The 16,032-nt window shown below is 47.7% G+C and overlaps 1 protein-coding gene across 1 annotated transcript in view; it reads right to left on the bottom strand.

Moving 5' to 3' along the window:
* Window positions 1-3,585: 3,585 nt before the first annotated feature.
* The window catches only part of rassf4a (Ras association domain family member 4a), an 84,399-nt gene continuing 71,952 nt past the window's right edge, over window positions 3,586-16,032 (bottom strand). Inside the window, exons 4-11 of the mRNA XM_061227444.1 lie at window positions 13,341-13,462; window positions 10,810-10,901; window positions 8,419-8,585; window positions 6,338-6,439; window positions 6,181-6,232; window positions 5,744-5,865; window positions 5,364-5,461; window positions 3,586-4,570 (exon numbers count right to left, since the gene is read on the bottom strand). Of these exons, the coding sequence (XP_061083428.1) occupies window positions 4,504-4,570; window positions 5,364-5,461; window positions 5,744-5,865; window positions 6,181-6,232; window positions 6,338-6,439; window positions 8,419-8,585; window positions 10,810-10,901; window positions 13,341-13,462 (822 nt within the window). The 3' untranslated portion in view covers window positions 3,586-4,503. The remainder of the gene's footprint in view (window positions 4,571-5,363; window positions 5,462-5,743; window positions 5,866-6,180; window positions 6,233-6,337; window positions 6,440-8,418; window positions 8,586-10,809; window positions 10,902-13,340; window positions 13,463-16,032) is intronic.

The following is a 16,032-nucleotide window of genomic DNA, read 5'->3' as shown; positions in this document are numbered from 1 at the left end:
AACAGAATAGACTTGAAACACACAAACATACCACATGTGCTTCGTCGAGCCGTTCCGGACATTCCCAGTAGGGAAGGCGCGCGCCGCGGAGACGCGCTGTTTATAGGACGTGCGGCACCTGCGTCACCTCACTGCCCCAAATGCAAAAAAAGTTATATTTTTCACTATTGCAATACGTGTATTTCCTACAGAATTTAGAAATCTATTACGTAACAATTTGCAAATGAAAATTACAGGCCACCCCGGTAAATACAGCTGAAGTTCGAAATTCACAGCAAAAGGACATTTATTTTTGGCGAAATGCATCGTATCTTTCCATCTAAGAGTAAATGGGATGAGAGTTCTCATGGTGAACAGTCAGGAGTTTAGAGTGTATTGGGTTAATGGGTAAACAGACTAAATTGCCCTACTACATTAGGGTTAAAAGTACACAAGTTGTACACATTAAAGACAGCAGTTTTGTGAATGAAAAAGGCCCAACAGACCCCAATTCGAAAAAAACATTCGATATAATTAGAATTTATCTCAGGTGACATTTCGTTTTTATTCAGTTCTTTTACACTGCTATCGCAGATTTGCAGTTATCTACACTCATTTTCAAAGCTTGCATAGAGTACTGCTGAGGGTTATTTCTGAACGTTGTTTTACTGTAGGCTATCTCTCCGTCATTCTTAGCTCGCATAATAGGCCACAAAGGTTATGTTATCGGCTGATTTCTTGAAGCTGATTGTGGCCCAGCGTGTCCTTCCCTGTATGGATGCATTGTCTCTGGCTTTTTACAAAAATGAGCTGTCCGTGGTACTGAGCTACCCCTGCACTTGTGGCCGGACAGCCGCTGTCCATAGTGCTGTCGCGTTTCTTGTCTTATCGCACCTGCTAGGGGTCCAAAGCGTCAAAATTCTGTGTCGTCATAGAGCACAAGAAACGAGCGTTCAGGCTACGATCACAAACACAGGGTACCTGGCTGAGAACACAGGGAGGGGGGGGGTACATCATGCTGGAAAGAGTGAGGATTATTTGCTTATTTGCCGTGGCTGGTGAGAAGACGGTGTCACATTTTGGCTTTGGAAGCAGTGAGGCAGCTTCCTCTGGAAGGGGAGGCAAGGCAGTGCTGGCAGTCTCGGCCCTGTAACAATCACTCGGTCTTGCTCAGAGCTGAATATGTGTACAGTCTATGACATGGTAGGAAGGTGCAATATTTTGAATGGAGTGTGTCGTGTTTTGGAATGTGTATGACATGGCAGAAAGCTGTAATTGTGTGTGGAGTGTGTGTGTGTGTGTGTGTGTTTATCATTTCCCCTACCTCATGTTTAAAAGCATGTTGTGGTTATGCAGGAGATCAGTTACTCTTGAATTTCCAAGACAAATTTTCTGAGACAATAACGGCATATCTGACGGCATCTTCTCTTATTTGGGAGGGGTCGCTGTACTGTTAATATAATTTATACAAAAATTACATAAAAAAGAACCCAATAAAATATTGGTCCCTGGAGATTAATTCGTCCAGTGTGAAGAAACCAAAAAGCATTAAAACGAGATTTGAAAAGTAATGTCCAAAATGGTATCATTTCATCATTGAAAATTCATAGTTTTGAATCGACTTCAATGAGCAAATGTGCTCTTCAGCATCAGAGGCATGATGAACTTCAGGCAGGTCACAGTTTCACCACTTTCCCCCTCTCTCTCACACACACACACTTTCTGCTTCTGCTTCATGTGGTGGTACAGTATGAGTTCTATTTGTTCAATGTGCAGGTAGTGTGTGTTACATCATGCTGTGGTGCTCTGCTCAATATGTTGGTCAGGTGTGTTACATAATGCCATGTGTGCTTATTCATTGCTCTGTAAGTGCCATTATACTATAATGGCTTTTATGTTTCTCCATTAACCTGAAAACAGATGAAACATTAGCTCTGATGGCTGAACCTGGCACATTTTACATGTTTATTAATGTGCACTGTCCCTTGCTTTAACCCCTTAAGCCAGGCCTGGACCAGTGAGGTTTTTGTGTGTGCATTCATTCCTTTGTTCACGGGGCTATTTCCAATCACTCGGAGAGCGGGATATACCGCGTGATAGCGTTAGAACTCACGGTTCCGTCACAGGGACGTCACAGGGAACGCCATTTCAAGATGCCATTGCTTTAGTGACAACAGCCCTTACTCTGCAACATGTGGGTGGCAGAGCAAACATGGGGGACCTCACTCCTTTTGGAATTCCACGAGATGAATCAAGATAATGTCCTTTTCACGGCGAGGGTCCAGCACAACAAATACATTAAGAGTTTCTAATTGTTTTTTTTTTTTAATCTTCCACAGACACTGTGTTTGAACTTCTGTCACTTTGTTTTTACAATATTTAGAGTAAATGTGACTCTTGGAAAATAAACCCAAAAGGGTTACCTCTCAGATTATGACTGCAGTCAAAAATAGTAACCATTTAATTTTGAGTATGTCATTCTCAAGCTTTTGTTAAGAAAAGGGGACAATACGTCAGGTGTCCATTAATAAACCCGAAACATGAAACAATGCCACAGGCCTTTTGAGTGACAGCAATACATCTATCTGCGAGCACGCCCTAGCAGGATCAGACAGGCAGGGGGTGCTGGTCCTTCTGTGGGAAAAATTACCTGAAGAAGAATAATCACATTTACACTCTCAATCACAATTAAAAAGGGGACAAAACCGATGCTGAGATGGCATTTTCAGTTACTATTGACATTTTCCATTTAAAATTGCTGCAAGTAAAAAATAAAAATTGAATCTCAAACACACACGGACATTCACAAATAGAAAAACAAATAAAAGTACTTTTCCATTAAACTGGGCGGACCTGGGGTTATTTTAGAAGTACGTTTTTAATTGTTGCTTTTTTCCTTTTTTTTTTTTTTTTTCTAAACACATCCCAGCCAGTTCTTTCTTACTCCAGCATTGTGGTGGCTTTCCCTGTGTGAAAGTTCCCTGGGAAAGAGAGCGCCTTCTTGTCACAATTCCTCCTTTCTCAGGGCAGCCCCCCATTGTCAAACGCCAAAGGGCAAGACATGAGTTCACCGCTCTCACAGAGCCGCTCCCAGAAATAGCCACGGGAAGCTGGAACACGCACCCTCAGCCCAACAAACACTGTTGTGAAGAACAGGAAATAATACACAGTAACAGTCTGTGCAGCAAAAAAACCCAAACAATACAGTGCGCTCTGAGATGCTGAAACACAATTCAGGGAGAATAAGGAGGACCCATGAGCTCATTATTCCTGCAGTGAAACCCTTGTGCCTCTAGTGATTAGGTGCCCGGCCCATCTGGACCCGCCTGGGTACAAATGACATCAGCCAAGGGGATATTTGTCAATATCCCCGTGTGCAACAAAGTGAATTTAAACTACTTATAGTAACTTAAGAAAATGGTCCTTGACATACAGTACAATAGTGAGAAAATAAAACAATAACTGGCTTAGTTTCAATCAGCAATTGTCCTGACAGTAACTCCTCACAGGAGTAAAAGTAATCTTTTCATTTTATTTTTCAATTGTGAAACATAAAAACATTATAAAAGACATGATTGACACAAATACAGGTAAAAACAAGACACATTATGGTAAATACACAAGAATAAATCTTTATTAAACATTTTTCATAAAAAAAGAAAAACCAATGTATGTTCATCTGCATATTTTACACATTGTACATGATACTTAATCCAATATAAAGGCTTATTGTACAAAATGGGACTTTTCTCTTCCAGATATGAGAAAATACAATATCAAAAGCAGAGCAATGATAACTTTAAAAGCAGTGTTCTGAGCTGCAAAAAACATTTGCTCACATTTTTATTAAATGAAATATATGCTACTTTAGATTATTAAGAAAAAGCAGTAACTATCAGATACAGTAGTTTTTATTTTCTGTACTTAAAGGCATCGTTATATTCATATAAAATTAGCAGATCTTCAGGGATGTTGAGCATCAAGGTTCACACTAGAGGCAACACAAATAACCCCCCATTCTATAGATCCCCAATGTTACAATTTCACCTTATCTTTACATTTTAACAGCAAAACTGCTGTTTTTATTTCCAAAATGCAATAGATTGGCAGGAATGGCCTTTGTATTCAGAGCACAATGCTAACGACACCATGGTGAAATAGCATCTGTGCAAGCCTTGGAGGAGAAACGGTCCTGATTGTATAATAATTATAGTGCTCTTGTAAACATTTCCACTTCCAGTGCTATTCAATCCCTAAGATTTCAGGGTTTTTTCATTTTTATGAAACATTAACCAGCAGAAATCAGTGGGCTTCATTTTTTGCCACATAAACAACAAAGCTCATAAACCAATACATAAAAAAACATATATAGCCACTTTCTAGATTCTAGTTTGTCAAAGTCATGGACAAAGCGCTAAAGAGGAGAGATTGAATAGCGCTGAATTTACTGAGCTAGTGCAGATCGTATTCACAGCTGTGTGGTTTCCAGCGGGGACTGTGAGTTTACCGCGTGCGGTCATCTCCTCACACGGTGTCGGGACTCTCAGAGACGTCCAGCTGCTGCAGGATCCTCAGTTTCAGTGTGATGTACCTGCCAGGGGTCAGGGGTCAAGGGTCAAGGGTCAGGAACAGCCATCTCTTAAAAGGATTTCTGTGATTTCACATTTAAACACTTTTACTATTTACTGTTTTACATCCAAGAGGGCACACAATACCACAGGAGAGCCAGTGTCTATGTTACTTCCTACAGGCCACACAGTACTACAGGAGAGCCAGTGACTATTTTACACACGACAGGCCACACACAGTACTACAGGAGAGATAGAGACTATTTCACATACAAACCTGTTTTAAGACAAGGAGCAAAGCATTGCTCACAACAGGAAACAGGAAAGCTGTTATTATGTGGTGTTTTGCTTGAGGAAGCTAATGTAAATGGTAAAAAATGGTTGGCATTTATTTAGCGCCTTTATCCAAAGCACTGTACAATTGATGCTTCTCATTCATCCATTCATACACACACTCACACACTGACGGCGATTGGCTGCCATGCGTTAGGAGTCTTGCTCAGGGACACTTCGACACAGCCCGGGTGGGGGATCGAACCGGCAACCCTCCGACTGCCAGACGACTGCTCTTACTGCCCGAGCCAATGAGACGACTGCTCTTACTGCCCGAGCCAATGAGACGACTGCTCTTACTGCCCGAGCCAATGAGACGACTGCTCTTACTGCCCGAGCCAATGAGACGACTGCTCTTACTGCCTGAGCCACGTCGCCCAATGTGATGGTCTATTAAGGTTTTGCAAAGTTGACAGTTGACAGTGACAGACAGACAATCCAACAAGCTGTACAAAAATGTGGTTCCAAAAAGCGGTGACTCACTTCCTGGTCAGCTTTGAGACTTCCCTCTCTTCTTCCTCCTGTAACTTCTGTACGAAGCTGTCCAACACCGGCATCTCAAACTTGATATACTGAGCCACCTGAAACAGTGTGCAACAAGCAGTCATTTTCAGCTGAAACAATGTGCAACAGGCAGCCATTTTCAGCTTTGTGTTCCAAGCCACAACAGAGATAAAAAGTAGGCCATTTCTTTCCGGTGACAAGGAATAACAATAATCTATTTCACAAACAACCCCCATGAGCCAAAACCCCATTGTTGAAAATATTCCCAAACAGGAACACAATTCCAAAAATAGACGACGTTAGTGTAGAATTTAGGCAAAAACGAAAGTTAGAGTTATCAGAACTGACTCAAAACTCACGTCGTAGGTCACTTCCTCGCCCAAGTCCGTCTCCATTAAGAAAATCTTCGCTATTTTTTCACACGGGCCATGCAGGAGACGAGTTATCAGGGGATATTCAGAGTCCTTCAGCCTGGTCCTCTCTGAAAAACACAACAGTCAGCGGAGAGGATGAATTTCAAACAGCGGCACATACACACTAGTCCAGACACATGAACGACAAAGACAATGAACCAGTTTAGCAAGAAAAAACTAAAAGTTAATGGCACAAAACGGAATTGTGATTTGGCCATCAGCCAACATCTTATGGCAGCGCAGTCCGATGTAGCGTGCCTGATAAAGACCGGAGCTCTCATTAACGCTCGGACACAGAGGAATCCCAGATGAGTGGAGGGGAAAGCTACAAGCATTAATTACAATAAAGTAATCAAATAGAAGCTTAAAAATATCAAACCCACCGCCAGACTCGTGGACCACGTAAAGAGCAAACTCATCTGACTCATTCTCAACCTAAACACACACGAGAGAGAGAGAGAGAGAGAGAGTCACTTCACAAGCAATATAGCCAATGTACATTTAAACATGATGATAAAAACCCCACTGGACGTCACTCACGCGGAATTTGTTGAGCAGCAGGTTGAGGACTTGGAGAGTGGTCATGGTGCTGTTCACGCGCACGTTTGTGACAGATCCATACGCCGGAGTGAACACTGATGTCTGAAACACAAGCAGAGGCATGGGCAGCCATTTTAAAACACAGCCTCCCTTTCATTCCGCAAAATGCTAAAGTCAACACCCAAATACTGTGTCCCGTATTCCGAAATGCAAAATGAACTGTTGTGCTTATGCTGGATAAAGTTTTACCCAAATAAAGTTTTTTAAAAGTTTTACCCAAATAAAGTGAGCCTTTTGCCCCAGCCTTATACCAAGGTTGTTTGGAGAGGAAAAAAAGAAGAATGATAATTTAAAATAACAAACAAATTACATTTGTTCTGGGTGTCTGAAAATTTCTTGAGATATCAGTTGACCAAAAATATTTTATTTGTATAACACTTTTTACAGAAGTAACAGAAAGGCAAACCCCAAGCCTGAACCCCCCCCCCCCCCCCAAAATAACAAATTAGGTCAAAACTCCCTGGTGGGGCAAAAAAAACCAAAAACCCTCAAATAGTGGTGACAGAAAATATAGAATGTATATTCAATATGAATTCATAAATTATACTTGTGTATGTCTGCCAGCCTGGAGTCTTTTCACTCCGCAGTTCAAGCTCAGCTCGAAGACTAAACTTCGTGCAGTCGAAGGCAGACAGACTGCAGTTTGCCCGTTCGCCAGAAGGGGCGCTGTTGCGAAACGTCGCCGTGAGTGGGAGTACAGCATGTCCAAAGCCAGTGAACTTTTCACCACGCACTCAGCCCAGAGTGGGACGGTGGGCTTCCTCCACAGCCCGGGCGAGTGTCGGAGGACCTTTGCACCCCTGGCTGGGCCGGCAGCCTCCGTGCACATTAACGAGAGGAGCAGGTGACAGGGGCATTGTGCAGCTCCGAACGCCAGCGCTGAACTCCTGCACAGGAAGCCCCTCTGTGGAAACGGCCTTCCCCACTTCAGCGCGCTACAGCCTTCCTCGTGAACGCCCCGCCCGCCCAGAGCTGGCAGCACTGCGGCCCCTGGCACAGGCAGGGGCCCGCCTTCACCCCACTTTCACTCGAATGTACTGTACCGTAGGAAATGTCTTTTAAGGGTGGGTACTGTCTGTACCTTGTGGTTGTAGCAATGGCCGTTAAGGGCGGGTAGTGTCTGTACCTTGTGGTTGTAGAAATGGCCGTTGATGGCGGTTGGCGTTCGTACCTTGTGGTTGTAGAAATGGCGGTTGATGGCGGTTGGCGTTCGTACCTTGTGGTTGTAGAAATGGCGGTTGATGGCGGTTGGCGTTCGTACCTTGTGGTTGTAGAAATGGCGGTTGATGGCGGTTGGCGTTCGTACCTTGTGGTTGTAGAAGTGGCGGTTGATGGCGGTTGGCGTTGCTACCTTGTGGTTGTAGAAGTGGCGGTTGGCGTTCATACCTTGTGGTTGTAGAAGTGGCGGTTGATGGCGGTTGGCGTTCGTACCTTGTGGTTGTAGAAGTGGCGGTTGGCGTTCGTACCTTGTGGTTGTAGAAGTGGCGGTTGGCGTTCGTACCTTGTGGTTGTAGAAGTGGCGGTTGGCGTTCGTACCTTGTGGTTGTAGAAGTGGCGGTTGGCGTTCGTACCTTGTGGTTGTAGAAGTGGCGGTTGGCGTTCGTACCTTGTGGTTGTAGAAGTGGCCGTTGATGGCGGTTGGCGTTCGTACCTTGTGGTTGTAGAAGTGGCGGTTGGCGTTCGTACCTTGTGGTTGTAGAAGTGGCGTTTGGCGTTCGTACCTTGTGGTTGTAGAAGTGGCGGTTGGCGTTCGTACCTTGTGGTTGTAGAAGTGGCGGTTGGCGTTCGTACCTTGTGGTTGTAGAAGTGGCGGTCGGCGTTCGTACCTTGTGGTTGTAGAAGTGGCGGTTGGCGTTCGTACCTTGTGGTTGTAGGAGTGGCCGTTGATGGCGGTTGGCGTTCGTACCTTGTGGTTGTAGAAGTGGCGGTTGGCGTTCGTACCTTGTGGTTGTAGAAGTGGCGGTTGGCGTTCCTACCTTGTGGTTGTAGAAGTGGCGGTTGATGGCGGTTGGCGTTGGTACCTTGTGGTTGTAGAAGTGGCCGTTGATGGAGAAGCGATGGCGTCTGAGTCGTTGCAGGTCGATGGAGCCGCGCAGTTTGGACCTCCTCGGGACGCTGATGACGCTGGCGTCGCTCTGCGTTCTCATCAGCTGCGGCATTTCCTCCTCCGAGCTGCTGATGTCAGAGTCTGCCAAAACGACAAGTCCCCAGGGTCACAGGTCACAGGTCACAGGTCACAGGTCACAGGTCACAGGTCAAATCCCCAACCTCGACATCACAGGTCCTGGAACCCACACAGTTCTCTGTTCACTTACTGTACTGTCTGGGAACAGCATTTACCGTAGCTGCTCCGGGCATTATTAATAATAATAATAATAATAATAATAATAATATTATATTAGCACCTGCCTGATTGGTTCAGAAACACTGTTGTTCTCAACACCATCAACAGAGTCAGTTTTCTATGAAACAGCCTCTGTGATACATACCGTAAAAACACACAACATCCTGTGTGTCCTTAGAACAAATGTCAAGGTTCGTACGCATACTAAAATTAGTAGGTACAATCTCAAGGCCTGAACGGACAGACAGAGCGAGACTAAAATAGATCTGATCCGAGTGTAATCTGGGGGTGTATTACAGTAGGATTACTTGGATAATCTCACCGAGTAACATCCAGTACCCTCCCAAATCAGGCGCACGGACTGAAGTAAAAAATAATTAAAAGAAATAGCTTTATTTGACAAATTGATGGCACAAGGAGAAAAACATGTTTCCATTCTGGGAAGATGCAAGATGACTACACAACAATATAAACACAAATTCACAGCCTAAAAACAGCTACAAGATAATATCATTATTCAGCTAATTTAGTAATCTTACTTTGTGGAAAAAAAACACACAAACAAACGCTCACCACGGTTTTTATACCTCACATGCTTGCTACTTTAGGGGCTCAGGGCTGGCATTTGCTCTTCTGCTACTCTGCAGTATCTTTGTGACGGTCCTCTGTAAATATCCCGATACAAATAAAGGTCATTTAATGGAGGTGTAGTCCCAGGGACGTGTTGGGGCCTACAGCAGGGCTGAGTGTTGGGGGCTGAGTGTTGGGGCGTACAGCAGGGCTGAGTGTTGGGGGCTGAGTGTTGGGGCGTACAGCAGGGCTGAGTGTTGAGGCGTACAGCAGGGCTGAGTGTTGAGGTGTACAGCAGGGCTGAGTGTTGAGGCGTACAGCAGGGCTGAGTGTTGAGGCGTACAGCAGGGCTGAGTGTTGAGGCGTACAGCAGGGCTGAGTGTTGGGGCGTACAGCAGGGCTGAGTGTTGAGGCGTACAGCAGGGCTGAGTGTTGAGGCGTACAGCAGGGCTGAGTGTTGGGGGCTGAGTGTTGGGGGCTGAGTGTTGGGGCGTACAGCAGGGCTGAGTGTTGAGGCGTACAGCAGGGCTGAGTGTTGAGGCGTACAGCAGGGCTGAGTGTTGAGGCGTACAGCAGGGCTGAGTGTTAGGGGCGTACAGCAGGGCTGAGTGTTGGGGGCTGAGTGTTGGGGCGTACAGCAGGGCTGAGTGTTGGGGGCTGAGTGTTGGGGCGTACAGCAGGGCTGAGTGTTGAGGCGTACAGCAGGGCTGAGTGTTGAGGCGTACAGCAGGGCTGAGTGTTGAGGTTCACACCAGGACAGTCGCTTCTTCCGCGACAGGAAGTGGAGAGCATGAGGCAGCACATCCTGTAAAGCCCCCCCCCCCCCCCCCCCCCCCATCCTCACGTGAGCTGGACAGGGAGGGGTCGGTCCTGAACACCTGCGCCCCAGCTGGGGGGTCCGGTCCAAAACCCAGAACCCGCCCGAAAAAGGAGGCGGAGGGGGCGGAAGGGAAACACACACCCCTGACCTCACACACACCCCTGACCTCACACACACTCCAGAAACCTCTACCCCTCCTGTACATCCTACATCCGCCCAACAACGCTCCGTACCGTACGCCCTTCTTCTGTCCCGCACATGGTGCTCCGCTGATTATCTAGCCAGATTCGGGCTGCTGCAGGGTCACCCTGCCCTGCTCATGTCGCAAATTGTGCCAAATAAGCTCCAGGGGTCTTAATCCAACGGGACGCTTACGGCAGATTAATGCACACGTGAGACTCGGAGACACAACGTCGTCACACAGGTCTGATCCGTAGCGGTCAGAAACTACGCACATGAGCATCTGCCATGCCTCTAGGCTACTAGAAGGCCCCACAGACCCCCCTCCACCACCCTGATGACTCAGTCATTTCATCAGCAAATCCCGTGTGATATTTCCCTGATTATGAACATTCGACTTTTTAATAAAGTAAAAGGGCTTTCCCTTCTGAAAATGTAGCTTGTTATGACTGCTATATAGTTGTTGTTTTTTTTTTTACCATGCCGGTCTGTACTTACATGCCTGAGTTGGTGGAGAGGTTTGCTCATAGAAATTGTTGTTGGATTCCACAGACGCCTGCTTTTGGAGAACATTCTGAGTGTTTTCAGTTCTGGAAAACAGACAAAAAGCCAGGAATGCAACTACTCCGGTTACACTGTGTGCTTAAGAAGGACACAGATGGATATAATGTAAAAAGAAAAATATTCATAATCTTGGGCGGCACGGATGGTGCAGTGGGTAGCACTGCCGCTCCACAGCAAGGGGGTCCTGGGTTTGAATCCCCGTCGGCCGGGGCCTCTCTGTGCGGAGTTTGCATGTTCTCCCCGTGTCTGCGTGGGTTTCCTCCCACAGTCCAAAGACATGCAGGTTAGGCTGATTGGAGAGTCCAAATTGCCCGTGGGTATGAGTGTGTGAGTGAATGGTGTGTGTGCCCTGCGATGGACTGGCGACCTGTCCAGGGTGTATTCCTGCCTTTCGCCCAATGTATGCTGGGATAGGCTCCAGCCCCCCTACGGTAAAGATGAAGGATGGCTGGATGGATATTCTTGAAGTGATGCTGAAAAAAAGTACATTCTGTGTCTAAGGGTAAATGCTAATTGACTGCGGTCAGAATTCACATTCACATTCAAAGCTGCAGCAATTGCACATCATTGTGTACATCATTTCTGCTTGTGTCTTGTCTTTGTCTAATGGCTGTGTTATTCGTTTAAATTTCTCTCTGATAAAGCAGCTTCAGCAGCATTTTGTGATATGCAAGGTGCTGAAATGCTTATTATAAATGTAGCACAGATATTTCACATTGCCAGTGGCCAACACCTTCCCCTGCTTACTGGTTCTGATTATAGTTCACCTGTCTTACGTTAATCCAGCAGGACGCTTATCACAGATTAATATTTTCCATTGTGCACGAGGAGCCAGCTCACGTGAGACTCAGAGACACACTCAGTCACGCACGGTCTGAAACTACACACGTGAGATACAGAGACACACAGTCACGCACGGTCTGAAACTACACACGTGAGATAGAGACACAGACACGGTCTGAAACTACACACGTGAGATACAGAGACACACAGTCACGCACGGTCAGAAACTACACACGTGAGACTCAGAGACACACACAGTCACGCACGGTCAGAAACTACACACGTGAGACTCAGAGACACACTCAGTCACGCACGGTCTGAAACTACACACGTGAGATAGAGACACAGACACGGTCAGAAACTACACACGTGAGGCACAGAGACACACACAGTCTCACACGGTCAGAAACTACACGTGAGCATCTGCTATTCCTCTAGATTCCAAGTAGACCCCATAAAAATGGGTTTCCCAGGAACAGGCACAGAAAAAACAGATACACACACCTGAACTAACTACATAAATGATGCCGAACATAACCCTACAATGAAGGCTGGCCTCCCTTCATAAATCACCATATGTTCCACAGAAAGAGACACTGATAAATATTGAAACAAGGTGAACGTTAAACACATTTCACAGCAATACAGTTTTAGAAACCTATATCGCCATACCTGAAAGCAGCAATAATTAGTATACGTGCCTCTATAATTTGAAGTATGAACGATATTGCCATGATTTATCTGTATGTAGTGTCGAGGACCCGGCCCTAGGCCCCCCTGATGAGAGATTGACAGGGATGGGTTAGGCAGGAATGCACTCTTTTGATTGATTACAATAAAGTATATCTTACTATAAAAAATTAAAAAAAATGCATTCCTGCCTAACCCATCCCTGTCGATCTCTCATCAGGGGGTCCTCGGGCCGGGTCCTCGGGCCGGGTCCTCGACAGTAAACAGGAGGACCAGACGGCCTTGCGCGTGAGATCCAAGAGAGCCGTAAGAGACACGCCTGATGCAACTACACACGCGAGCGTCTGCCGTTCCGCCTCATTCCAAGTAGCCCCATAAAACTCTGGATTTCCCCAGGAAGAGGCACAAAAAAACCCAAATATAAACAGCTAAATATATCACATAACTGATGCAGAAAATAGCCCTGCAACGGAGGCCTCCCAGAACCCCGTCTGGGCGGAGCAGACCCGCGTGTGACTGCGTTGTGCATTCTCACGCGCGGAGGCTCCTCGCGCACGATGGGAAACATGAACCTGCGATCAGCGGCCAGTCTCTGAAGCACACCATGACTTTCCCCTCATGGGGCCAGAGCACGATCACCGATCACCTCTAACGGAGGAGTGTGTGAAAATTCCTAAGCGATTACAGAGACCGCCCGCACCCCCCGGCCCCCCCGGCCCCCCCGTCCCCCCCCGGCACGACGCCAGAACAGCTCCGTGTTTACTTTTCCCACCCTGGGTCCACCCCACCCGATTCCCACCCCACCCCTGCTTCCCGCCCCGCTCCACACACGCACAATGTGCGGGGGAAATGGCCGCTCACAGCTGAAGAAGTGCGAGGGGTCTAACGAGCTCTCTAACGAGCTCTCCAGGAGAGACGAGGAGGGACGCACACGATGACATCGCCAGCAGCAGCAGAGCAGGAAGGGGGGCGGAGCCCGGCGCGGTGCCCACCTCCACGGTCCGAGAACGGAGAAGCGGATTCGCTCGTAGTCGTCCTGCATCTGCAGCCTGATTGGCCGCTTCAGGCCCCAGGAGATGTTGAGCAGGCCGTCCACGATCAGCTCCCCCTCCTCCTGCAGCCAGAGGAAAAAAGGTTATAATACACATATCACCGGGGGGGGAGGAAATCCTGCCTGGGGGCTGGGGAGGGCGGCTACAGGCTACGTGCTCCGCGGCAGCCAGGAGGGCCCACGGTCCTGGCCTGGGACACGGCGGGGCGGGGGGGCGGGGGGGAATTCGGAAGGGCCAACCTGCCGACCAACCTCGAGTCACGTCCCAGCCCCAGAGCGCACTGAGTCAACGCACGTACAGACCCACACGAGTCAGCACACGTACAGACCCACACCGTACAGACCCACACCAAGTCAGTGCACGTACAGACCCACACCAAGTCAGCGCACGTACAGACCCACACCAAGTCAGCGCACGTACAGACCCACACCGTACAGACCCACACCAAGTCAGCGCACGTACAGACCCACACCAAGTCAGCACACGTACAGACCCACACGAGTCAGAGCACGTACAGACCCACACGAGTCAGAGCACGTACAGACCCACACGAGTCAGAGCACGTACAGACCCACACCGAGTCAGCGCACGTACAGACCCACACCGTACAGACCCACACTGAGTCAGCGCACGTACAGACCCACACTGTACAGACCCACACCGTACAGACCCACACTGTACAGACCCACACCGTACAGACCCACACTGTACAGACCCACACCGTACAGACCCACACCGTACAGACCCACACGTACAGACCCACACCGAGTCAGCACACGTACAGACCCACACGAGTCAGAGCACGTACAGACCCACACCGAGTCAGAGCACGTACAGACCCACACCAAGTCAGCGCACGTACAGACCCACACCGAGTCAGCGCACGTACAGACCCACACCGTACAGACCCACACCGTACAGACCCACACCGTACAGACCCACACGTACAGACCCACACCGTACAGACCCACACCGTACAGACCCACACCGTACAGACCCACACCGTACAGACCCACACGTACAGACCCACACCGAGTCAGCACACGTACAGACCCACACTGAGGCATTACATCACATCCACTCAACACACCCTCACCCACATGACCTGGACAGACACGGGTGGGTCTATCCAGAGAGTCAAATAAATCTTATCCAGAGAGAGAGAGAGAGAGAGAGAGCGAGCGAGACAAATAATTCTATTCTATTTTATCTGTACGACGCTTATTTACAGAGACGCATAGACACTCTAGGGAGTAACAGAAATGGGAAAGGGGGGAAAAAACCTGCCAGAACCCAAAAATAGCAAGTACAAAAAAAAAACCTCAAACAGTGGAACCCTCAAATCTCAAGAGAACCCTGGCTATAGAGGGGGAGCCCATCCCTGGCTGTAGAGGGGGAGCCCATCCTCTGCTGGTGGAGGATAAAACAGAAATGCAGTAAGAAATCTGTTACAGCAATGCAAATGGGCTGAACCAGTCAACCAGTTACAGTTAACCAAGGTCAATAAGAGCATTCACATGAGCTACAAACAACGGTGACATGGCCAGCTAAGTGCATTAAGCAATTCTAAAAGTCATCCATGCGTCTGAATTCTTTGTTCAATTTCTCCACCGTTTTATGAAAGGTCATGAATTTAAATGGTAAATTAAAGATATTAGAGGAGATGTGACTGTGGGAAAGAGCCCATATCAGAGTGGGTTTTGGGTTTTGGGTTTTAGGTTTTTGTTAGATCACACGCACACGGTTTCCCTGTCAGACTTTCATTTGCCAAACCACAGACGATACAGACCAGCCAGATGGTCAGTCCCCCCCCCCCCCCCCCACCCCATTATCTTACCAACCGAAACATTCTGTGGTTAACGGGGGTTTCTGGTGCTACAGACACGTTGGCAGTGCTTTGGTCAGGCCCCGGGCCCCTGGTTTGGTACCTGGTGCATCCACCCTGAGGATAACCGCATGGAATATTCTCCTGTAACGCTCCACGCGGTTTAGGAACACATTTGGAGGGTTTTCCTGCATGCAGGCCCTTGTAAGACACTTCACATTTTTCATCACCTGCCCTCTTCAGTTCAGTGCAGCCCACAGGTTTCTGATTGGATTGAGGTCTAGCACACGATATGGCCATCGCAGAAATACATTTTTAAGCGGTCTTATTTACTACCGATTACTACTACATAATCACTGTACAAAACCTATGTGTTTACTAATTACTACGGTTGCATGTAGTAAATTTAATTAAGAGTTGTTAGATGCTTCACTACTGGTGAACACTGGTGCATTTTGCCTGGGGAGACTAGCCTTTGGCTTTACTGCTAAATGTTCTCTCCGGGCAACAGCTGTCACTCAAACCCGAGCCAGGATAAACCCGGAATTTTCCTGATTGATGGAGAGGGGGAAAAAAATTAAATCAAATAAAAATCACCTCCCTAATGGTTGGAAACAGGGAGGAACGCTGTGGCTGGGCCGCATGTTTGGCAGATGCGGGCACCTAATCCGATTAGGAATGCGCTCGGAACGCCGGACAGGTCCCTCTTCCGTTCCCAGGACACGGCGGTCCGGCCGCCTCGGTCGCTCGGAGATAAAAATATGCTGCGCGGCGCATTAGATAAAGACCGCCAAAACACAAGAGAGA

The sequence above is a fragment of the Conger conger genome, chromosome 18, assembly GCF_963514075.1.
Source record: "Conger conger chromosome 18, fConCon1.1, whole genome shotgun sequence".
Classification (NCBI taxonomy): domain Eukaryota; kingdom Metazoa; phylum Chordata; class Actinopteri; order Anguilliformes; family Congridae; genus Conger; species Conger conger.
The sequence above is the reverse complement of the archived record's forward strand: the minus strand, read 5'-3'. Positions and strand labels throughout refer to the sequence as shown.